This window comes from Dermacentor albipictus, chromosome 1, assembly GCF_038994185.2.
Source record: "Dermacentor albipictus isolate Rhodes 1998 colony chromosome 1, USDA_Dalb.pri_finalv2, whole genome shotgun sequence".
NCBI lineage: Eukaryota > Metazoa > Arthropoda > Arachnida > Ixodida > Ixodidae > Dermacentor > Dermacentor albipictus.
The window spans coordinates 370,293,212-370,317,227 of NC_091821.1; the positions used below are offsets into that span (position 1 = coordinate 370,293,212).

General features: G+C 48.0%; 1 protein-coding gene across 5 annotated transcripts in view; it reads left to right on the plus strand.

Annotated features, from left to right (window-relative positions):
* The window catches only part of LOC135904082 (furin-like protease 1, isoforms 1/1-X/2), a 207,185-nt gene that overhangs the window by 116,663 nt on the left and 66,506 nt on the right, over window positions 1–24,016 (plus strand). For all 5 annotated transcript variants that reach the window (XR_010565005.2, XR_010565006.2, XM_065434674.2 and 2 more), the window contains exons 2-3: window positions 6,406–6,504; window positions 13,149–13,247. Coding sequence is in view for 3 of the 5 variants with exons in the window: in XM_065434674.2 (XP_065290746.1) it covers window positions 6,406–6,504; window positions 13,149–13,247 (198 nt within the window). In the remaining 2 variants the exon portion in view is untranslated. The remainder of the gene's footprint in view (window positions 1–6,405; window positions 6,505–13,148; window positions 13,248–24,016) is intronic.

The window sequence follows — 24,016 nt, forward strand, 5'->3', positions numbered from 1 at the left end:
GGTCTTCGAGGGCATACAGAAACACTGAATCTTGGGATCGTCCGAACGCTTTACCCGCCCTGCTTCATATCAGCTTCCTGTAGGAAGACGTCCGGGCATCTTCTAACTCATCCCATTCGAGATCAAAAGCCAAGGGGGAAAAAGCGAGAAACCTTCGTGTCTTGTTAAACGCCCGCATTGCTCAGAGGAGCCGCGCTATGTTGTGTTACATACAGCGTTCGATCCGCTTGTAGCCCTGTCCAGAGTAATCTATCCACCAGGGCGTGTATGCTGTCCATTGCCGTGTTATTGCGTATTGCTTTCTTGCTGTTTACCTCGCGCGTATCGAGCGCTTCGTTTCTTTCATCCGCGTTCGCTTGTTTATATACGGAAGCTAGCGCTGCCGTCAAACATAATGGAGCACGTATATAGACAACTTCAAATGTATACGACACGTCAAACTTTGCACGGTGCGCGTTTAAAGTATCCACATATCTAAGTGCGCTTTGTGACACGCTGTTTGCGTCCACTGACGGCTTCCGCGCAGTTTGACGTGGACCATGCTGTTGTTCGCCGCGCTTAACTTGTTCGCCTGTCGCCCTTGGCGTGTCTCAGTTCTCCGAAAGAAAGGACTGACTGGAAACTTAAGTAAACAACGTCGGTATTCGTATACCCGCTAGCTTGCCCGGACCAGGAATTTGAGCGCGAAATTCCTGCTTGATTTTTCTTGTAACGTGTGTGTAGCGCGACCCCTGCGCTCGGACTGAGCAAACGTATGGTGTCGCGAAACCTCCGAAACGTGCTATTTCCAAGCCGACAGGTTGTCGTGTCAGGAGTCAAGAGAAAGAGCCGCGTTCACTTTACGCCCGATCTTGTTGTTTATTTAGTAGTAGTATTTTTAGTGTAAGGATATCGTGGACTTCGACAGCGGACTTTGTGCGCTCTGTTGCTACTTTCTTTTTTGTTGTTTCATAATTTGTTTGTTAACTACGCGTTCGGTATTCTCTGCTACGAGGATGTGCCAGGCAGCTACGCGCGAGAGCTGAATATGTATACCGCTATACAGGGACATAAAAGTAGCAACTTCAGCCTTTCGCGGTCTTTGCGGCGTGCGCGTCTTTAGCTCTGCTGTGAGAGCGAGAACCAATTTGTCGTGGGAGGGTGCATCCTCTCGAGCCGGAGCCGCAGCTGTGAGGTACCTAATTAAGTCACAAAGAGAAGTTATGTGTGCCACCTTGCTGTGGTAAGGAACAAAAGGAGACGGTAGACAAACGATATGAAAGATGAGGAAAGTTGATGTCAGAAGTAACGCGCCTAGTTTCAGCCCAACTTCCTTTGCTGTCGCCGTTGAAAGTGGAAGATGATTTCATTCGGTGGCCCCCTGCGCTGATTGTTGGTGGATGCGGGAACAAATAAGTCCGCGTGATGAGCGGGGGTGTGTGGGTGCTCGAAATGTCTAAACATTCGAGGCAGTCTACGAGAGGTTCTGGACGCTGTTCTTAAAGATGAGTCTGCTTGTGTCACTCGCGAGGAAAAAAAAAGAATTAATGCATTGAGGGCACGGAAGCTTGGCGAGTTGTCCGGGATGTCCTCGTTCTTCGGCGCTGTACAGTTATTTCTTCATACACTGAAGCGTGCAAAATTCTTCCTGCGCGGCCGGACAGTTTCGCTGCCGATCAGTATACAGCCTATTCGTTTTGAAAAACGAAATAAGGTGAACAGTAATATAAGTACTCGCTTAAGTGTCGTGTATGGCTGAACGACTGCACGGCTTTCACTACGCTGTCCCTCATTGTCCAGCTTGCTGCTTGGGGGCCGTTATGTACACTTTTTCTAAAACGCTTTGAAACCGCCGTGCATATGTGATATCTGTTCGTGGCTGCTGTTGACTGGAGGGCCCTCGTAGCACACCTGATACATCTGAGTTTGGTCAAGTTGCGGAAAATGTACCTTTCAATCTCAGGCTCCCGTTGCAACAAATGTTCTTTGAGCTCTGCAGCGCGCAACTGGGTTTACAGGTGGCGTCACGTGCTCAGTGGCTTCGATACATTTGACATGCATTGTACTTCTGCATCTAACTTTGCTCTTCAATCTTACAAGCTCTGAGCTCGTTGCTGCTGAATGCGGACAAGGAGGTACACCGTGTATCGCCTGAATATATATACCTATTGCTTCAGCTACTTCACTCACTCCTGGCGCAACCTTCCGGGTTTTTTGTTTTATTTTCTTTGAGCAGCGCGTGGGCGCCCTTTTCTTTCCGTCGTATCAGTGCACACGTCCTACTTTGCGATCTACCAGCACTGCGGTCACGTACGTACTGTCGCCGACCAAAAGCTCTATCCTAAAGAGCTCACCGCGTGAAAATGAGCTGTATAGTTAGTTCTGGTTTTTTCCTTGCTCGCGTACACTGCTCCTCCACAAGACGTTGAGCGCAGGCGCGCTTGCACGAGATACATATATTCGCGCAAGCAAAAGCAAAATGGGGAGTTGGAGAGGAGGGTGATCCGACCGAGCCCCTGGCGACGTCCACGACGAGGTGGCGAAATCGGGGCCGTCCGCGCGGCGGTGCCACTGGCACAAGCGGTGTCGGCGACGGCGTTTGTCCAGATATCCGGAAATTGAGGGAACTCGCCGTTGTGGATGGACAGCGTCCGGACGACCTATGGGTGCGGCTGCTGCACAGCGATCGACTTTCGCCTTCACTCTTTCCTTCTTCCCTTTTCACTGCACGTATAGCTCCGATAAGACCGTGCGCGCTAGCTCGCCTGTCCTGGCTGATAGGATTGATTCCTGTCCCCGTTTTGCTTCTTTCTTGATACTCTTCGCTCGCCCTTACACCAGCATACCCTTGTGCCACTTCTTTCTCACCCTCCTTCCAACGGGTCCAAGTCTTTTGTTTTATATCCGGTCCCATGCTTCCGAGTCCTCGGATTCCCCCCCGGTGGCAGATTTACCCGTGAATTGCTGACTCCCGCGACTCTCTCTCGAACGCCCGAAGAAATATGGCCTATCCCCGGTCAGGATTGCTGCCGTTAAAGTGGATTTTCTCTTTGCCGTTCCAGACTGTGGTCCGGAGGGCAGTCGCGGAGCGTTTCTTCTGCGAGTAGATAGGACACAGCCTGTACAGGGCGTCCTGCGGCGCTTCATCTGTTCTGCCTGCCTCTCCCGCGCAGTTTTCGTGACGAGATCAGCCGGCAAAGGCGTAAAATTCCTACTGTGTAGCTACGTAAAGCTATACTGTAAGTCGAGACTGGAGAAATGTCTAGCTTTCACTCGCTCGTTTCTCTACGCGTGGAATCTGTGCGCAGATACGTCTTCACGTGAATTCTGGCAAGACGTATGCCTAGGCTACTGAAAAAGTAAATACAAAAAGACCAAGCGACTTACCTCTACATGTGCAAATTCATCGACGATACAGTTAATCTTGAATGATTGGCATCCGGCTACAAGGCGTTTACTCGATTTGCAAATGTCGTAATAGAAAGAGTGCAGCTTAAAGGCTAAATAATATTAAGCAATGGAACTCGCATGATGTTTCATACGTTGTCGCATGCTCTTACGCATCTCATTACGATGGCTTGACTAAAAAGTGCTCTAAAGGATTATCGCTAGAAAATATGGCTTTTTCATTCGTTGATCACGTCACTGCCCATTATTGGGACACCATGTGGGAGTCGACCATGCTTAGCTCATTTTGTATTGCAGTAGTGCAAACTAACGCAAGAAAGACGCTTCTCAATCACGCACACGCCTATCCACGCGCACACGTATTGACACAGGCGCGATACATACAAGCACGAGAAGCCGCGTGCAAACAGTGGTAACTCAGCGCGTGAAGCCTTTCAAAGTGCGCACCGCAGCACCTGCAGTTGACTGAAGCCTTCCAACCGTTCATCTCTTCTTTCCGGACCTTCGTAATAATTTTCCCGTCTCGAACTTTTTCTTTCCTTTTTTAGGCTGCCTATTCCACGTCCTTTCACGTTCCTCCTTGTCTGAAGTCTTCGCATTTCTGGCACCTTCATTCAAATGCAAAGTGGTTCCAGAAGTTCCCACTTAGAACCAGTTATGTTGGCTTTATAAAGCGCTTCGAAGCGGCTTTACCCGGCGAGGCGATATCTGAAAGAAGACTCTGATGTTTCACGGGGATATTCTTGCTTCTTTTTTCTTTTTTTTTCTTTTTTTGTTCTTCCTGTACCGTTCCCCCTATTTTCTTTTAGAAGCTCGGAGCGTCTCTGCCCTCACGCCCGATCTCCGGCGCCTTTCATGGCCCTTTTCATCCTAAGTGTATGCCGTGTACTTCTGCAGGCGGGGATGGCGTTTCCTAGCCTTTCCTTCCATCCTCGCAGGAGGCATCTGGAGACGAATGGTCGGAAACGTGCTGCTAGCGGCCACTGATTTACGATGCACGTCCTTGCGCACGCGCACCCTCAGCCCTAACATCCGAGTACCGCAGGCTAAGTGAAAAGCAGCCGCGCTCTGTTTGAGGCCCAATATAAATTGCGTTGCGGAAGGTACCATACTTATTAGGCGTAATAAGATTTTTGTAAAGACTGAATTTTGGTATTGTTGTGCGATTTTACGAATGTTTCGCTGATGTTTACGAAAAGTATAGCTCTGTTCGCAAAGGAGGTTCGGTTAATAGTCCGTCCTAGATCCTTCAGCTCGAAATCGGCGACATCAAAGTCGCTGAAATATCGCTGAGGTCTCATAACATGTTGCTTTGTCATTCTTCGCTGCTCCAAGTTTGGTGCTGCTTGTGTGCTGCCTCTGAAAGTAAATATTAGTAAGCTTCGTGCATGCGTATAACTCGAAAAGCGTATACTTTGGCAAAATTTTCAAAAAAGAAAAGATGTGTTATCCGCTCACCTCAGTGTCGCTGGGTTCGTGGGATTTCGCGAGTGTTAAGGTTCACGGGGATGGCAGGTATGTACAGTCGCGGACAGAATAAAATGGACCACGGGATCTCCGAAAACGTTCAATTCGCGAGCAGCCTGTAGCAGTAACCAGTAAAGCTGCCCACGACAACGTTAGCATATTCTAGTCGAGGTCCAAAATGCAAATACCAGATTGCGTTGTGAGGTTGCGGAGATGTTCAGCTTTTTCTTAGATTTCATGGTCCGTAATATTCTGTCCGCGACTGTACGTCGCGTGACGTGCGGCTAGTCTGGCGCTCGGGTTCGACGTTTAAAAATGTTATTTTGCATTTCGCTGTGAATAGCCCGTGTGCTATTTGCACTCACGGGAACCTGAATGCAGAGCCCGCCACTGCGTACCAAATGGTAGCGAGGCACCTTACTGTTACGTGGACGCAGTTTCGGAAACTGTACGCGTAGAAGTTGTACATTCAGTAGAACTGCGTGGCCTCGCGGAATAGGCCCACAACTCCCTGCGATGTGAACCGTCACAATTGACGTGATGGGGCGCCACAGTGCGCGCACTGCACGCCGTAATAATGTATTGTGGGCCTATGGTGTTAGGCTGCTGAGCACGAGGTCGCGGGATCGAGTCCCGGCCATGGCGGCCGCATTTCGATGGGGACGAAATGCGAAAACAGCCGTGTACTTAGATTTAGGTGCACGTTAAAGAACCCCACGTGGTCGAAATTTCTAGAGTCTTCCACTGCGGCGTGCCTCATAATCAGAAGGTGGTTTTGGCATGTGAAACCCCATAATTTAATTTTGTGTTGTGGATTCCTTCTTTCCTTCGCCCCGTTTTCGTAAACGCCGGTTTCCTGCAGCATGCGGTATGGTATGCCAGCCCGCTTGGCTTTCTGTACTGACGTACCTTGTCATATTTTTGCATTTGCACGCACTAGAGGGTAAGTGCCTAGCAGGAATGCGCCTCTCGGAGTCGTTGCAGGGAAGTTAAAGGTCTGGGCGGGGGGCATCGAAGTGAGGCGAGCCTTGGCTTGAGAAGTGTGGACCTGTATTCACGAAAACGTTCTTCTGCTAGAACCAGAGCACATGCCTGCGAATCATCAAGTTTGACACAATAGCGAAGGCGGCCCGGCCCTCCAATGGCACGCGGCACTTGCGAAGAGCCTTGTTAATTCAGTCCACTGTTCTCTGTAATTTCGCGAAAAGAAAATTATTCTTGCATTTTGTTCGTACTGCCAGAGTCCTTTAATAGCTATTGAAGGACTCCGGTACTGCCAAAACGATGCGCTATGTTGTTGTACTATATCCCTCTCGCTCAAATTGTAGACAAACTAGCCAACGGGTATGTCACACTCGATCCATATGCGGTCTAACCCAAGTTGACACCACTAAAGCCATGTCGCCGGTTTATCTGCGCGATGGCGGGGAAACGTCATTGAAGTTTGTGCTCGCAGATCCATTTGTGATCCATTTGTTTGTACGCCTATGAAGTAGGCGTATAAACTGTACTTTCTCGAATCTCACGGTGACCTGTTCTTGTGTTTTCCAGGTGTTTGGGGACCACTATCACCTACGGCATAAACGCATCGCCAAGAGGTCCCTGCAGCGAAGCGAGGAGCACCACAGGAGTCTAGAACAAGAACCCAATGTAAGTGTGTGGGCGTGCATCCTTCTGCGATGGTGGACGCCGTCTTGTGTAGCCATCATCATCAGTAATCGGCAGTGGTCTTGTTGTGAGTCGGTGATTTTCTTTGCGCTAACACTGTGAGTGCAGTGCTTTCCTGTCTGCACGCTGAATGTGCACAGCGTCCTTGACAGGAAAATAACCGAGGGCGCTATTCAATAAAATAGCACCCTATAGCACCCTCAGTTTTTCCATTTCCGTCATGTTGCCGTTTTGAGCCAATTGGAGCGGTCGTAGCAGTTCTGTGTGAAGCGAATTTGAAGATGGTGAATTCGGCAGTATGACGAAATTTGACAGTGCCTCGTAATTGGCACCCCGGCATTCGTGGTTGGAGAAATCAAATTTCTTCGGGAATAATTCTGAGTATTGGCGTAAGACGTAAAGGGGCGCCGCGAACCACGCCTCGTGCAAATTGTTTTCAACGCCTGCGCCATTATCTTTTACCTCGGAGCTGCTTCGACACTCTAAACCGGCGCTCGGACGCGTGCTGTTGTTGTCAAGCCAACGGATATTTAGAATGGCGACGATTAGTGCTTGATTAGATGTTTAACCAATACGATTGCAATGAGGTGCACCGGTATAGGCTCGGATGTAATCGCTCCGCCCCTTTTGGATGAACGCGATGAGGATCGCATGCGCAATCTACGTATAGCGCAGTCATCGTTGCAGTTAGCTCGCGCGGCGTCGCTAAAACCTTGAGCATAAGCTAATGCAGAGTATCATTCGTGGAAAAAGTGGTCTGTGCGACGTTACAGAGACTCGCCGCCGTAGCGCGCATAGTTACTTCAAGGGCACGTTGCGCATACGGAATGTGCAAGTAATTTTCTCACGTGTCATGGGTGTAAGCGACGTATATCTCGAAAAAGCATGCATTACGTAACAGGTAAGATAGGGAAAAGCTAAATGCTGACTATACCGCTATCCTAACGCATCCGGCGCGTGCGCGCGATACGTACCTATTGCTAACGACCAGTAGTCGCTGGGTTTATGCTCTCATAATTTGGATAGCTGCATGCACAATGCGCTTGTGTACATAACCTTGCGCGAGTGCTCCGCCCTCCTAGATCCAGCATAGCGCCGTTCCTTCGAGGCCTTGCACTGTCCCGCCTGTCAGGCTAGTGCGCGACGCTCTCTCCGCAAGCTAGAAGACCCCATTATTTTGCTGCGTTGCCCGGTTTCCTTCCATTCTCCGTGGCAGCCGGATGCGTTTGGTCGCACGCCGTCGTTGTCGCGCAGTCGCTCGCCTGGAATTAAGATTTCTCTCTCTCTCTCTCTCTCTCTCTCTCTCTCTCTCGCTGCAGCGGTATGCACGGCGGCGGCGGCGCCTTTCTTTGCTTTGCGCCGCGCACGCACCTTCGGCATGGCTTCATCGCCCGTCTTTCAAGGCGGCGCAGGAAAGCACGCGATTCGCGGTTTCGTAATCCGCGCGGCACCTCGCGCTCTTATGAAGATAGCCCTGGCGTCCGCTGCGACGCGCGGTTCAGCAGACCGTGAAATTAAGTTTCGTACTGAGTGTGCGGGCCTAGTCGTCTTTTTCTTTTTTTTACTTATTTCCTTTCTTTTCTTTTCTCGTTTCCCCCAATTCTAATCGCCGTTTTCCACAGCGCAAAACGTATTTGCCTTCACTTACTACTATGCGCGTGCCAGGTGTGAAATAATCTAGACTTTGTGTATACTGTCGCTGATTCCCTTGGTTTTTCTTTCTTTTTTCAACTGTGTTTCCTTCTCTTAGATGACTTAGGCTTAGAGTTGAGTGAGTGTAATTAAACCCTGAAGTCGCGGTGAAGCGTAGCTTACGTAATACCGCGGCCGAATTGCAATTATTTGCAGTTTGCCCCAGGTTGCGAAGCCCTTCAGTGAAGGGTTGAGTAATCGGGCCTTTTCAGGTGGGACAATATGTGGCCATCCATTCGCGAAATATTCCCGCCCTTTGTGCTTGCCGGATACACTGACATTACTTTGCTAGTTGTCCGTAACTCGAGCTTAACGTGTGTGTTTGAAGTTATATACTGCCAAAATTCCCCTGCCTCGAATTTAAACTAGTAATTTCGTCGTAATGTCATAGTTCGCGATTGAATAAAGGCACCGTTGAGCCAATAAGTCAGAGCTGAAATTGTTTACGGTGTTGTTCTTGAACTTGCTATCGCACCTAGCCGCTGCAGCGCTTCGTGAACACTGCCTCATCAACTATTCTGCTGGGCCAGGTCTCGAGAAAAATAGCCTCGGTGAAATGCCAACACTTGTTAACTGCAACGTAAACAAGGCATCGACGTCATGCGCGCAACTGCGCCTTACTCACGCACTTCTTCTTCTTTTTTTTTTTTCCTTAGCCAACTAGCGCAGTTTTGTTTTCAAGCGGTCTCTGCCGCCGCTTTCCCGCATGACACCGATGCCCCGAGCGGAAGCGTGTCACTCGGGGCCGTCATCGTTCGCCCGCTGCATGCGCGCGAGCCGCGCTGCCGAGGCGGAAAGCGATTCGCGCTGGCTCGAATAAATCACGGTTATCGCGGAAACCGAAAGTTGAGAGAAGTGTATAAAGGCGCGTCGATCGAGTGGAACGCAGAGGCTTCCAACATTTCCTCTTTTTTACTTATATATTTTTTTCGTCCGCGTCATTGCACACCGTGCGGGTGCATGTAGATGAACGCGCGGGCTGCAGCCGAGTGCTAACACCCCGTCGAGCGTTTTCTTTTGTTTCTCTCTCATTGCGTGTTGACGAGAACGCCGTCGTCCTATCGGCGTCCTTTTGCGCAGCTCTTTCTTCTTTTCTTCTCCTTTTTCTTTCTTTCTTTCTTTTTTAACGCCGTCTGTCTCGTCATCGCCGACCAAAGTTTCCCTGTAGCTTTTTCTTGACAGCACAACAATGGTTTCTGAAGGGGCCTGTTCACAGGTTCGCTCGACCTGTGTGTAAGGACGGTCGGTCGAGACCTCTCCCCGGATAACTTCTTGCTGAATCGGTTACTCCTTCCTTTTTTATCTTCACGTCGCTACCCTGTTGTCTTCTTCGGACCTGTGCTTCGCAGTCCTTGTGTAGTTGTGTTGGTACCTCCTTCGTTCTACCCAGAGCAACAAGTCGCCTTTCGTTTTAGTTTTTATTCCCGCACGTTTTTTTTTTTTTTTCCTTCGTGCAGCTGTTTCTTCGTAACACGTACGGTGCAGCGTTCCACGTCGTCGTTTGGCTACTGCTCCATTCGTAGTGTATTCTGAATACCTTGTTCTTTTAGTTTTATGGTTTCAAGGGGATGTTTACCAGACATTCCAGTGCTGCCAAGTGTTCGCTTATTATTAGCAGGTGTGCGCATGTGGTATCACGAAAGCTGTTAGAACATATTGGACGCTGCCTCTGTTCGCTCTTTCTTTTTTTCGGTTGAATGCTTATTCGACTATTTTAATGCGAAATTCATGGCACCGCATTATTATTTTTCGTTACCAAGTTGTGTTAATGCTTCCAAGAGAGTCCGAGAGATGTTTTGTTACTGTGTACTCTCGCACATACAACGTGCTGGAAGCAATTCCTTGTTTCACTGTATGTCTTTCTGTTTCATATAGAAAAATAGTTTGCCTTCCTTTTTTTTTAGACCGAGATGGTCGGCATCTTGACTTGTGCTGGCTGTTCCTCTTTTCTACACAATCATCATCACGTAATATGCGCGTGGCGAGTCTTTTTTCGTGTACAACATGCTGGCCTGCGAGGCAAGTTGGTCGCATTAACTCAACGTAGAGTTCGTGCACCTCATGCTTTGAAAGTGTCGCTTAAGACAAAAATTTCCGATTCGTTAAATCTCATTGAGCTCTAAAGTACTGCAGACATGGAAAGCGGTGAACTGTACTGCAGCTATTGATGGGAATTCAGGGGTATTGCAGGGTACAGCACCTAGTGAACTGTGAAACAGGTACTGAACATCGAGCTTTTGCGCTCAAGTTCAAAAACCACTTAAGTGCAAGTTAAGGCTAGTGCACGGGCGGGTTGCAAAAAAAAAAAAAAAATTTAGTCCTTCGCTTTCTCTTAGGGGGGGGGTCTGAGCTTCTATGACTGTATACGCTTGATTCCCCATCGTTGTGATCTGTTCTTTGTAACGAAATTGGTCGTTGTCTGTGGTAAATAGCTCATAAATAGATGATAGGCGCTTCTTAAACGTTTGTTATTCCTTTCCGCTGCGAAGCTGTGACATATGTTTAGCATTTTCAGAGTGTTGCCTTTACTTCTCTCTTTACCGTTGAGGTTGCCGACACGGGGCCGCGGCAGAAACTTAATGGAATGTGGGATGAAAAGAAAACAGTGAGATCGCATTAGACCCAATGGGATACCATAGTCGCTGCGATTGACGAATTTCATTTCATTTCATTTATTTTCACCTTAAAGGCCCGGAGGCATTACATAAGGGAGGGCTTTATTCCTTGTAACAGTGTTACTTAATGAATAAATATTCTTTCCTCGATCCGGTGTTGCCGCACCGCCGTCTCGAATTTCCCGTTACGTTCAATAATAACGCTTTTACGCGCAAGCTGCTTACGTGTGGCTGCCGCGCACGGATTCGTGTAATCTCGTGCCTGTGCGTCGTGTACTCGGGCACGCTGCGCGTGTGCTTCCACTATTGCCGCTGGTTTTCGCGTTATTTGAATTAACAGGAGGGCGAGATTAAGTAAACTAAAAAAAGAGTGTTTGCATTTCCGTGACATTTAAAGCTCTCTGCCGAAGCAGCTGTTGAAGCTATCGTTTATGTAGCACTGTCGGGCCTGACAACTTCGACGGTTAGGGTATGAAATATTTTGCAGAAAGGCTCCGAGCTCTGCGTGACGCCACTACGAGTGCATGTCAGGTACGTCACGAAGCACGTAGGAAGGAAGGAAGGTTCATCGCGCGTTATACCTGCAATTCTTTCTCTTTTCGCACCATAAAGGAAAACTGAATTTCTATTTTTTTTCTCTCTCTCTCTTTCTTTATCTCCAGGCGACAGCCGAACACGCTGTACCAGTTTCCGTTCATTCGTACTTTTTTTTCTTTCTTGTTTTTTTTTCACCCTCTCGTCTTTCCTTCTGCGACAACACTTTTTTTCGCTGGTGCCTTGTACCACGCGGCACTGCGGATGAGACGTAGCAGACAACGAGACATCCCGCGCTTTGCTTCCTGTTTCTCGGTTTGCCGAGGACAAGCTGCAGGGAGAGCTGGCGTGAGGAGCGTGGTGAGGCGATGACGCTCGACACGCTCGTGTTAATAGCACGCAACACCCATTGTCTTCCTGGCAGTGAGCCCGAGCGTATATATACATGTATATACATGCGGGTATGTGTGCGTACGTGTTTGGTAATAGTACCGTGCATATGTACTCTCCCAGGGCCACCGGTAGAGACCTTTGTTTCGCCTCTCATCGTGACCTCGGTGGAATGCACGCTTCCATTCGTCTCGACTTCATTGTCTTTCTGGCACTTGTTTTTTTCGCGTTTGCTTAGGTTGCGTGTGCGCGCGACGTTCCGTCGGCATTGCGGTGCCTTGCATGCGCAACCTGCGGTGGTTGTTATGCGCGCGCAGCTGGCTTGCCTTGGGGGCGGCCGTCGTATATATACGCTTTGCGGACGCATAACTTCGAGCAACACACCAGAGGCTTAGTGCACGTAATAAAGGGTCGCCCGTAGCGTGTCTCGCGGACAGCGGCGTACGTGGCCTCGGGGGATGGCGCGCGAACATCGTTTGCTCGTCCCGACCTCCAGATGCGATTCGCGCGCTGCATGCGCACACTGCAGTCTCGACGCGCGAGAAATGAAATGCGCATTAGCGGCAATTTGTAGGCTCACCTTAGTTTGCGGTTGGGTTAGCTGGTATACGACTAGCGGTGCGTAGTTTGTTCTCGTGACCCAGAAGCTTGCTAGGCCGAACGTGAAACACCGCCGGACTGACTCCTTGCTCCATTAAGAAATAGGTTAACGGACACCGGAGTGCCGGTGAAAATTGGCGCTTCCAGCGTTTTCGTGTGGTTAAGTGCCACAGTGTATGGACGCCGTTGAGTGTATGGTTTTAAAGTACCAGTGACAAGTGTGGTCATGATAATTCCGTCTACTAGATGTCTTGGAGTGGGCTCTCGCCAACTCGACGGACTTGTTTTACCAAGAGGTCGCCCGACGTCTGACTATACGTAATGCTTTATTTACTGCTGCCTTATAATTAGGTGACACTGATGAGACCTGAAGGGGCTGGCTAAGTCTCTTTGTCGAGAATTTACGGAGGTTCTCGAGCGCAACTCACTCATGAATGGCAACAAAGTGTTCGTTATTTGTGCTGGAAAGTTGCTCCTTGTATAGGTATCAGATAATTATTTTCTAGTTCCTCCTCGATAGGGTGGTCTCCGTCATATTTATGATATCCGATCACGGAAAGTTATCGCGTGCGCCGCCTAATGGCAACCGGAGAACGTAGCAGTATATATAGGTTAACAGTATATATGGCTGCTACATATCGCATGGTTTGCGTGTATAGGATCTACTATATGTCGCTGTAATTTGGCCACTTCTAAGGGCAGGTTGCAGATTAAATGTGTGCAGCATGCGCCTCTGTTACCTCAAGTCGTCTTGGGACCTCGGGCTAACCGAAATTATTTCCTTTTTATCTGCAGGTTCGGTGGCTTTCGCAACAGACCCTGAAGCGGCGCAGCAAGCGAGAATTCCGCGAAACCGTCCTCAACGATCCACGATGGTCGGAAATGTGGTACCTGGTAAGTGCAGCGCTTAATTTATGCGGTGTTAATTTGAAGTTCTTTCTTTCCTTCTTTCTTTCTTTCTTCGTGAGTACTGCGGATGTGCGTCCAACGGCCACAATGTCAATGACATCTGTCGGTGGTATACACTCGTACCACAATGTTGATCGCTGGAGACCTTTCAGCGCCGTATTTCAGGTTTTTTTTTTTTTTCATTTCGCTCCTTGGCTTCAGGGTTGAACGTCGCCAACAGGTCTACACCCACAAGAACGTGTAAATCTGAACAACCAGTTATGGCGGGTCAAGTTCAAGTCTGCCTCGCGATTCTATTTGGAAAGAAATGCGCCTTACCTGATGGCGTGCGTATCTCGTATGTCGGAGCGCAAGTTAGTTTCCTCTTTTGGCGTAAGACTTACGAAAAAGAGCCCGCAGGCTGTTTCTGCCGGGGCGCGCCCGCGCGCGGTTTAAACTCCCAGGTCACATAATCATTGATCCTTGCGGTCAGGTGCTCGCGAAATCGATGTCCACGCAAGGCAGGTGCAGTCTAGGTGCGCTGCACCGCTCTTTCGGGGAAACACGGATAACACTTTCGGTCACGCCACGTTCCTGGAATCTTGCACCGCGCGCGCGGGTCCAGGTGTTCACTGCGGTTTTACTACATCCTCCTTTACCCCCCCCCCCCCTCCCCTTTCTTTCGTCTCCATATGTTGTTACGGCGTGCTTGTCCGTCTGGGTGCTCGTCGTGTGATAAGGTTGTTCTGTGCTTTTTTCTAGCGAAGTTGGCATTTTGCGTGACCTTGTTTCATTGTACACAGCCGCTCGCAGATTGAACGAACTTGTTTTTCCGCCTATCGGGCAGTCCATTTTTTCTTTCTGTCTCTGTTTGTGTACGTCCGGCTGCAACGCGTCTCGCCCAACTCACCCTCGCGCCGCGCTAATCGGGGAGGGCTCGAGGTTCACCCTCCCGTCGAGATCTTAGCAACGGCCTTTCCTGTCACCGTTATCGAGCTGCGTGCATTCACTGGCCTTGAAGTGGCTGCTCGGAAAGGCGCGGCAAGGGCCGAGCTGCGGCGTAATCCTTTTAGGCAGGTTCCTCGGTTTAAATTAAAGGAAAATAGAAGAGTGCGAAACGCGATCGGCGGCGATAACAAGCGACGGTGTTTACGCGGCGGTGAATAATAGCGAAATTCACCTTTCGATTCGTTCGTATACCCACCTGATGCGACGGCCGGAGTTAATCGTTTAGTGTCAGGCGCGCATGTCTCTTGCCACATCTCAGTTCGAACGACCTGCAGCACTGGTCATTAAGAGAGAGACATTGAGGACATGCTATCTCTAAGTCGCTGGCCGGTGATTGCACTTAAGTATACGTACACGTGTTATCCTCGATTTCTTGAATACGCCGCGTGGTGTGTACATTATTTATTTATTTATCATACTTCCAAGGCCAGAAGGCATTAGAGGAATGAGTGTTAAATAACAAATGTTTGCTCAGTAAAAGTTGGAAAGAAAAATGCAGTTATAACAAGTAAAGAAAAATATGTTAGCAAAAGGCTTCATGGATGGCAGTCTTGAAGCTGTCGATGTCTGCGATGGCGGCGATAGAAGCGGGAAGGTGGTTCCATTCTGTGCTAGTCTTCGGAGTGAAAGATTCGCTGTAGTCCGACAAAATGGCACACCAACTTTGTAGTTATGGTCTGAACGCGAGGGCACGTAGACGGGAGCGGAAAGAATAACGTCTTTTGAAATCGGATTATAATAAGATTTTATGGAACAATGAAAGGCGAAAGCATTCGCAGCGCAGAGATAGTTCAAGTAAGGCAAGTGTTGCTTTCATTGATGATACGCTGGCATGCTCAGAGTAATTTGATAGAACGAAACGAGCTGGGCGATTACGAACGGATTCAATAATTGCTGAAAGTGTAGTGTTTTGGGGGTCCCAGATAGCGCATGCGTAATCTAATTTAGGGCTAACAACAGTTTTATGTAGATGTAGTTTTACTGACGAAGGTGATCGGGAGAAATTGCGTCGTAAGTAACCCTTCATGCGGTTTGCGTTGTTAGTAACATATTTAACATGTATGCGCCCATAAAGATCTCAATTATGTGGATGCCGAGGTACTTGTATGAAGTCACAGGATCTAGTAGGATGCCGTCAAGAAAATACGCGCTGCTAACAGTGTGGCCCTGTCGAGATATTCGCATGCTTTTACGCTTATTGATGTTGAGTCGCATCATCCATTTATTGCACCATAGGGACAATCCGTAAGATCTTGAAGTTCATGCTGATTAGAGGGTTGGCCTAGTTTTGTATAGAGGACGCAATCGTCGGCAAAAAGTTTTATTGATGAAAACGTGATACAGTCAGGGAGGTCGTTAATGTCAATGAGAAGGAGTAAGGGTCCCAACACAGATCCTTGTGGGACACCGTATGAGACAGGCTAAAGAGTAGACGAACTGTTGTTAGCAGTCACAAATTGGGTGCGGTCAGAAAGAAAATCTTTAATCCAGTTGAATACCTTGGTGTCTAAGTTCAGTTTGCTTAAGTTAAGAAGTAAGTCATACGCCACCCCATTGAAAGCTTTAGCGAAAAGCAAGAATATTAAATCAATGTCGGAGCTGATGTCGTTATCTATAAAGATATTATTAGTAAAAGATAATAGCTCGTTTCACAGGAAAACATTTAGTGAAGAAATACATTTCTTATAGAATTTGATTAAATCAGAATAAATAACGTGCTCAAGAAGCTTACATGGAATGCTTGTAAGTGATATGGGTCTGTCTATTATCGGGAAGATCTACATTACCTGACTTATGGACAGGAACCACCTTCCCTACCTTCCAATTACCGGGAATTGTGGAGAACTCTAAAAATAGAGCAAAAATATTGGACAAGATAACATAATATAGATGCATTACGTATTACATAAATACAAAAATGGATTACATAAATATTGGACAGGATGACGGATGAAATTATACGCCCACGCCCGGAGCCAGCGACATGCTTCAAAATTCCGAATAAAAATAGCATGCACGCATACATCTTGCTGCGCAGGCATCGTGAGCGCGTGACCCGTCAGTTCTCTGGCCTTGCGGGATGCAAATGTGAATGTGCAATTCTCCCCTCATAACCGCGGCGTGATGAAAGAGTTTGAGTCTTCTCGGATGGTGCTTTCCGCGGTACCAGATAGTCCTCAGAACCGGTCTCGCGTATAATGCGCAGTTACTCTGTAGCAAGGGGCATAGAAGCGATGTGTGTGTGCCTTAATCCGTTACAGAACAGATTAAGGCACATTCACATAATTTCTACGACGCGTTGTTTGGCGCAGCATGGAGTCGCTCTAGATGCAGACACGGCTCTGGCTGTCTGTTGCGGCTCTTGTCGATACCGACTCAGTACTACGAAAGCACTAATGAAGCACTCCCGAACAACGAAAAAAGTTTCTTACGTAATATATGGGGAACATTGTATAGGTCTCTCTTTTTTTTTTTTAATCAGTGCAACACCTTTATGATCCGGCTCGAGCGAGTGAAAGAAGACACCACGATGAATAATAACATTCGTTCCTGTGCTCCCGGATGCTTTGCCCGCCGCAGGCTGCAGCAGGGACAGACTGCTATCACTGAAGGTTAATGGCACAAAATATAAAGAGCGTGGAATGCTCCTGCGATGTGTTCGCTAGGCAAGTGCACCTTGGGTGGCCAAGCCTGCCTTTATCTATACGCGAGTCGAGTAGATAGTGTACGTGCAGCGGTCATTGTTGATATCGCTACGTGCTGCCGCATCTCTCACAGTGGCTTTGGTTGCTTTCTGACATCATTCTCGGTACGGCCCTGTCACTGCGATGCTGCAGTCTGAAGAGCTCCGCTTGTTCCGCAGAAGGACATGCTTTTGGGCAATAGTTGCGCATGCCTAAGGACTTAATGCGTTGTGACGACACAGCTGTGATTAAAAGAATCGTCGCAGGTGCTCCCCGTTGCATGAGTATGCACTTGTTCTGCAGGCCCGGGCACCTAGGAAAACTTGCGCGAGAGACGTCATAAGTATATGCAGATGAGCGCTGTTGATCATGAAATTCCTTACCGTCCAGGCCCTCATAGCCTTCCCTCTTCGTCCATATAGCTATAACCGAAAGATGATGTGTACTTATGTTATAAACAAACGCACTGGTCGTCTAACACGTCCCATGTTGTTGTTAATGCGTGTTCTTTCTTCTCTGCATGTGCTTGCCTTGTGTCTAGTTAGCGTAGACGAGGGATATGTGCACTTATCGGCAGCCTCGTTGTCGCTGGGGCGATGATACTAATTGCGTCTTGCAATTGCACCATATTTAGGAGCATCGTAACATTGTCCTCCCTATCTTGAATTCCGCAAGACTAGTCACAACCTACGTGAAGCAGTTTTAAAGAACGTGCTGTGTCGGCGTAGAAAAGTAACTGTTGTTCGTCGAGCATCCCTCGAATTATTTTGTCGGCTACTGTTGCTGCTGCTTACGCGTGACAGTTTCTTTCCTTCTTTCTTTCTTTCTTTCTTTCTTGCCGGCCGAGACAACGAAGTTTAAATAAACATGGTCGTGCCTACTTCTTTCTTTGTATATTAGCTCAGCAACCTGCCATTCACCTGCTTCTACACTGAACGTGCCATTATATATGGCGCGCCCACGACAACACGGAAGACGACAGTATGAGCCCAATGCCTCGCCCGCCACCAAACTTTCATAGCCAGTTTTGCTTCTACCTTCACCTCGCCCTTTCTTCTGAGCTGCCTCGTCGAAGCCACTTCCTTGTCAGTCATGCTCAGTCACGGCACTGTATAACGCCGCGAGCAATTACGGCTTTTGTTTGCGCAGCACGCGCTATCGCGAGAAGGCACGTGTTGTTTCAAGGCTATCCGCAGAAGAAACTTCCTGTGTTCCTTTTATCTGTATTTTTAATCATTGGCTTTGCTATTTTATGCAGCGTTGGCTTACCGAAAGAGCGCTAATTTCGTGAACTTGCGCGTGTTACCTAAAAGTTTGGGCGCTTGTTTCACCGCAGATGCAGTAATCCGTTAGAAAAGCAAACGAAGGTTCCTCCTATCAAATATTTAAAAGAAAGGAAAAGAAAAAAAAAACCTCCTAGCGCGGGCTGAAATTGCATACCTTCTGCACGCGAAGCGTTTTCCAGTGGGAATGAGCCAAGTCATTGACGAACTGCACAGCCTTCTTACTAGTCAGAATGTCTCTTGGTTCATAACGAAATAAGTTTTATATAAATTAACGATGATTTGATGCGCAAAGGTTTTCGCCACTCTAATATATTCATTGAATGTGCGTGCTAGCTTTGTAGTAGCTATTTCAGCTAGCTTGCTCCGCTTTGTGTCAGAAATTCGGTGAGTCACCGTGCTGGAGAGAGTTATCATGTGATTTCGTGCATTCCTATTATTTTTAAGAAATATATTCAGTGGCCACTTGGCGCTTAGCCGCGACGGGCTGTTTTCAGAAAACGTTATTTCGAGCTGGTAAGAACGCTGGACTTGTCGTCAGATGATGCATATAATTGTGAATAATCTGAGAGCGTTAACTCACTGTGCGACTAAATCGTAATCCTTCTAACCCTTTCCTTCTTTTTTATCATATGCTTATTCTCCAACACCTAGTTAGCCGAAACACGCTGCATGGTTCAGGCCAACCTCACCGCTTTTGAAATCTAGTCTATCTTGTCTGCTTTCGATGTACCTCATTCTGAGCAGTAATACTGCACCTACAATACAGAGGAACACACAATCACGCTTATAAGACTTTCTTTGCTGCCACCCGGAGTTTCCGTCTATGCTTCTTGCCCCTTGAAGAACGGGATTGACCAATATGAACGCCTGCATAGGCAGATATGGCTTAATTGTGTAAACACGCCTTGTCTGTGCTATAGGCAGGTATGTGTACTTGCCCGCGTCTACTTTCATATCGAGTATTTTCTTCTTCTTCTTCTTCTATTATTATTATTATTATTATTATTATTATTATTAGTAGTAGTAGTAGTAGTAGTAGTAGTAGTAGTAGTAGTAGTAGTAGTGCTTCGGCCTTGCTCTAGGCGCGCTTACCTCTTGCTCGCGCTGACCACGTGTTATGTTGCTTTGTCCATCATAAAGACCGTGTATATCGACTTCATCAGCGGTGAAAAGCAAACGATAACGTCTGCCTTCGTGGATAATGATACGCACGTACTGAAGTGCGTCACCACGCTTGATGGAGTCGTCACAGTGCAGGTCATTTCTCAGGCGCACCGCGTAGTACGCGATTGTTTCTCCTATTAAATATCTGTCCTACGGTTCCCACTGCCGAACAAGGCATGCACGTTGTCGCCGAGCGCGTAGTCATTCGAGGCAGTAGAATGCGATGTATACGCGATAGCGCACCTCTTGTGGCGCATCGCGTGTGGACAAACAAACGTGTATCACACATCATCGAAGGCAAGGGCTGCAGGAGAAACTTGCCGGGGGGGTAAGTATTGTTGCGATGTTTTCGCTTAAACCTACCTGTCGCAAGTATCGCACCAATTTGTGCCCGGTACCGTGCCTTTACGGTATACTGTAGTACCGCTCACGTAGTCTGTATACCTGATTTGTCCAAACTTTACTGTGGGAAAGAAAGAAAGGCAAGGAAAGTCCGTTTGCAAAGAAAGAAAGACAGTCCGTCTTAAATAGCTTGTCTGAATTTTGATTCATTGCTGCTTATCCGAGACTTATTAAGGCGCGTTTAGTAATCACTCCTGCGCCTTCCTGACGTTGTTTCACCGGTAGTTCGTCACGGCCCGCTTCGACTAAGCCTGGCAACGGGAGCGCCAACGCGAGAAACGCACACGTCGTAAAGAAGACATCCCATCTTCGATTCAAGTTCAGTAAGTCTGGCAAGCGCCGAAAAGTCGTTTCGAGAAGTTTCTATAGCGGCGTCGCAGATAACTCGAGCTGTTCGAGCCCACACGTATCGGCAAGGGTAGATTTACGCATACCTCGCGTACCGTATTACGCACGCCAAGAGGAAGTTGACTGTGAACTTCCGTCACGGTGACTTGGCGACTGATGGCGTTCCGCAGCCGAGCACGAGGTCGTGGCGGCATCGAAGCCTTTTCTGCATCACTCGTCAATGACGCGGGTGAGAGAGACGAAGACCAAGGGTCGGCACAAGTAAAACTAAACACGCACGCGCGGGCGCCTCCTTTGTGTCTCCGGTTGCCCTTGTTGTCGACTTTGTTCCGCGCCGTTGACGTGTCTGTTAGAGCAATGAACAGACTACTAACCCATATTAGAGTTTTGATCGAATGCTGGCTGTGGCAGCCGGATTCTGCATGGCGGGAGCGTTATATATATATATATAAAAAAAGGATGTAGTCGCATGCACTTCCAAAAAAAAAAGACACACACACACACACACACTTCGTGTATTCAAACTTAACCAGAGCCCTCCACTGTATAGACTATTTCACTGTTTACAAACAGATCCTGCCAAGTTTCCGGTTTTCCTCGCTGTAGTAGGGCGGGAAAGAAACACACGGCGAGCCGCTCAGCAATTGCAGCGAAGCAGAATGTCGCAGATTTTCAACATTTTTTTTCTGTGCAGCTAATCAGAAACTTACGAATCAGTTCCGCCGTATATTACACGAAAAAGTTACAAATATCTTTTTGAGCCCTAATACGCATTTCCTTTAATTGAAAACGTAGAAAGCGGCGTGGCGTGTATTAAGGCAGCTTGAAAACATTTCTATTTCTTCTTCACATCATGATAGGCGACCGGACACGGTGCCGGAATTTACTGAGGCTCGCGGACTCACTCAGATCCTGCAAGACGCGTGCAAAACATTCCACACGGTGTACCTCGTGGTCGTAAGTGCACGTATGGGACGTTGAACCCTCGAAGTTGTTGAAAAGCTGTCGGCGTCCATACAGGACTTCGTTTTTTGCATCCCGTGAAGCCACGAACACTCGAAACTCGGAACGTGGTGCATGCGTGCGGGTGCGCAGCGGCTGACGACGCGTGAAAACATGCGTGCTGGAGAAACGTCCGAGCGAAAACACGGAAGCTGCGTTCTGTATCGGTTTTCCTTTTACTGTGTTTTCGCAGCCTTGTGAAGTTCTGCGCTGGCCATAGGTAACATAAATAGGGCAAATGAGTTGGCTTGTCTTTCTTTTTCTTTGTTTTCAGAGCCGTAAAAGAGCTGAAAAGCAAACAAGCCGACCAAATTATAGGATACACCAAGGCAGCGTCGTTTATTTTGGCTTCCACGCCAAAGTAATACATGCGCTCGGTTATGCACTGTGTTTTCCTGGGCGCCGCCACATTGTGAACACAGTGGCGCCGCCTATGAGCAGCGTCATACTGGCTGGGTTAAAGGGTGTTTTGCATGGCAGGTATACGCTCGGTGGTAGGTTCTGGCGTTTGTTTTCGTGGTCGTGCGGTCTGTTTATTATGACGTGCGTCTTCTACGTGGTAAATGGTTCTTTGAGACTGCTGAAGTGGTTTAAGGCGTCATGACCGGAATTTCTGCTGGCGTTGAGGTGGACGGAACACGCAGCGCGATGTGTGCGCGCATATTTGAGCCTACAATCAGCCTCGGAGATCAATTGTGTATTTCTGAATGTTCGAATCACTAATGGGACCTTGTTGCGGTATTATCCTCTATTTCTAAGCTGCGGTTTATGAGCCATGAAACATACACGACGATCCTAACAGCTTGGGCACCGTTCTGGTACGATAGGAAGCTGTGCTGTTATACTTTGACAAGCGTTCAACCTGTTCGCTGCAGGTTACATTGCGTGACTACTTGGTTCGATGGATGAGGTTTCCGCCCCTGAATAAAATAGTTTTGGCTAGTAATAGCAGCATACTCACAGTCTGAATTAAGCTTGTCCAGCAAAGCGACTATTTACGAACTGTGCGAGCGTCCTAAGCAGTAGTAGGTGCTGGATTACAGATATCTTTGTTCTATATACCGCATGGTCGACCCATACGGCATCGGCGGTTATATATTTATAAACGCCGTGCGGCGTGACTATGCGAGGTCGTATTGGGGCGTTCGCCCGTTTTCTCTTGCTTCTTCGAGAAAGAGGATGATAACCGATTTTTTATTTTGTTGTTGTTGTTGTGTTTGTTCCGTTCTCTACGACGCACTCATACGTATTCCGAAAATTTTGTCCTCAAAAATGGCCATCGCATTCTTTTTATGCGATCCCTCTCATATATTATGGCTGTATACAAGCCAAAGAGGCAATGCCCAAGCGCACTGCTTATATATGTATCGCCCTGGCTCACCAACCGCAGTGATCGCTGTGTGAGCAGCGCCATCGGCCTCATGCAGGAAGCCTAGCGTAGACATATAGTAATTTCAAGCCTACTAGACTTGAAATGCGTGAGAACGATGCCGGTGCATCACAAATATCTGATAGCGCCTGCCGCTTGTATGTTTCGTGGTTGCCTTAGGTTGCACGGGCATGCACTCTTATGTTTTATGTTTTACTCCCTGCGCCAAGCGATCAGACAGCGAGCTGATTTACCATTTGAGGCTGGTAAATACAGAGAAGCCGGTTTTCTTTGCTGAATTACAACCTATATAAGCAAAATAGTTCGCAACACATACACTCACCGCGACTGATAATGTGCGTACACCGCGACTCATAAAGGGCGTCACATTTTTGCGCCCCCAAGACATATTTCCGCCTACTGTAGTTACCGATGCACCGAAAGGCTTCCCTGACGACCTTGTATGAACGGACATGGCGTAAATTCGCAAATATGTGCTGTTACACTTGCTGATTGTCGCTGCGCCTTGACGATGATTTGAAGACTGCTTAAATTACACCAGGAAGGCACAAACGCAATATGACGGGTCAGGTGTCTGTGCGCCATAGCCTCTCCGGCGTGTCGCATTCTGTCCGTGCCTTTGTTGTTCAAGTCTGGTCGTTTTCGAATTGCCACAATTTCCCGGCCAGTTTGCTCAGAGTAATATCCTGTAGCACGCATCGCTACATATGTTTCGCTTCGTTCTTACCTTTGTGCAAAACGTTATCTTCTTCCTTTCTTTCTTTCTTTCTTTCTTTCTTTCTTTCTTTCTTTCTTTCTTTCTTTCTTTCTTTCTTTCTTTCTTTCTTTCTTTCTTTCTTTCTTTTTATTTCCTGTATTCGCGACACTTGTAAACAAGCTTTGGCTGTGTACGGCCTTCTTCACTACAGGAGAAGGGCCAAGGGGACCGGGGGCACTCAATTAGCTTTTTTTTTTTTTCGCAAGCAAGTTGGATGCAGATCGAACAGGTGCCGGCGCCAGATAGCCAGTAATTATTCGGCGCCGAAATGCACCTCCGGAAATTAACGCATCACGACTGCAGCAGCTTGCACCGTTGATGAAGTGAAATTGCGTTTCTTCTTCTTTTTTACCTCTGTCTTTCTTCCTTCATTTTTTCATCTGTGCGTGCGTACGTGCGTGCGTGCGTGCGTGTCCGAGTCCTTGGAGAGGCGGTGGGCCCGTTTTCCGTTGCAAGATTCTTTCCATTCTTCTCCCGACAATGAGAATGTATGAGCTGTCCTTGCCGCTCCTCCGAGAACGCCCGATGTGGGCGAGGAGATAAGGGTAAGACAAAAGGACAAACTGAGAAAAGAAAACTGAAATGACGCGTGGAAAGTGGAGGGTGAATCTCTGTGAGTGGCCAGCATGTGCGCGTATTGTAACATTTGCGCAGGCAATGACAGCTAATATTCCAGCGAGTTTTATGTACGTGTGTGCATAAAAAAGGGCGAAGCTTCGCTTGTTAGCGGAACT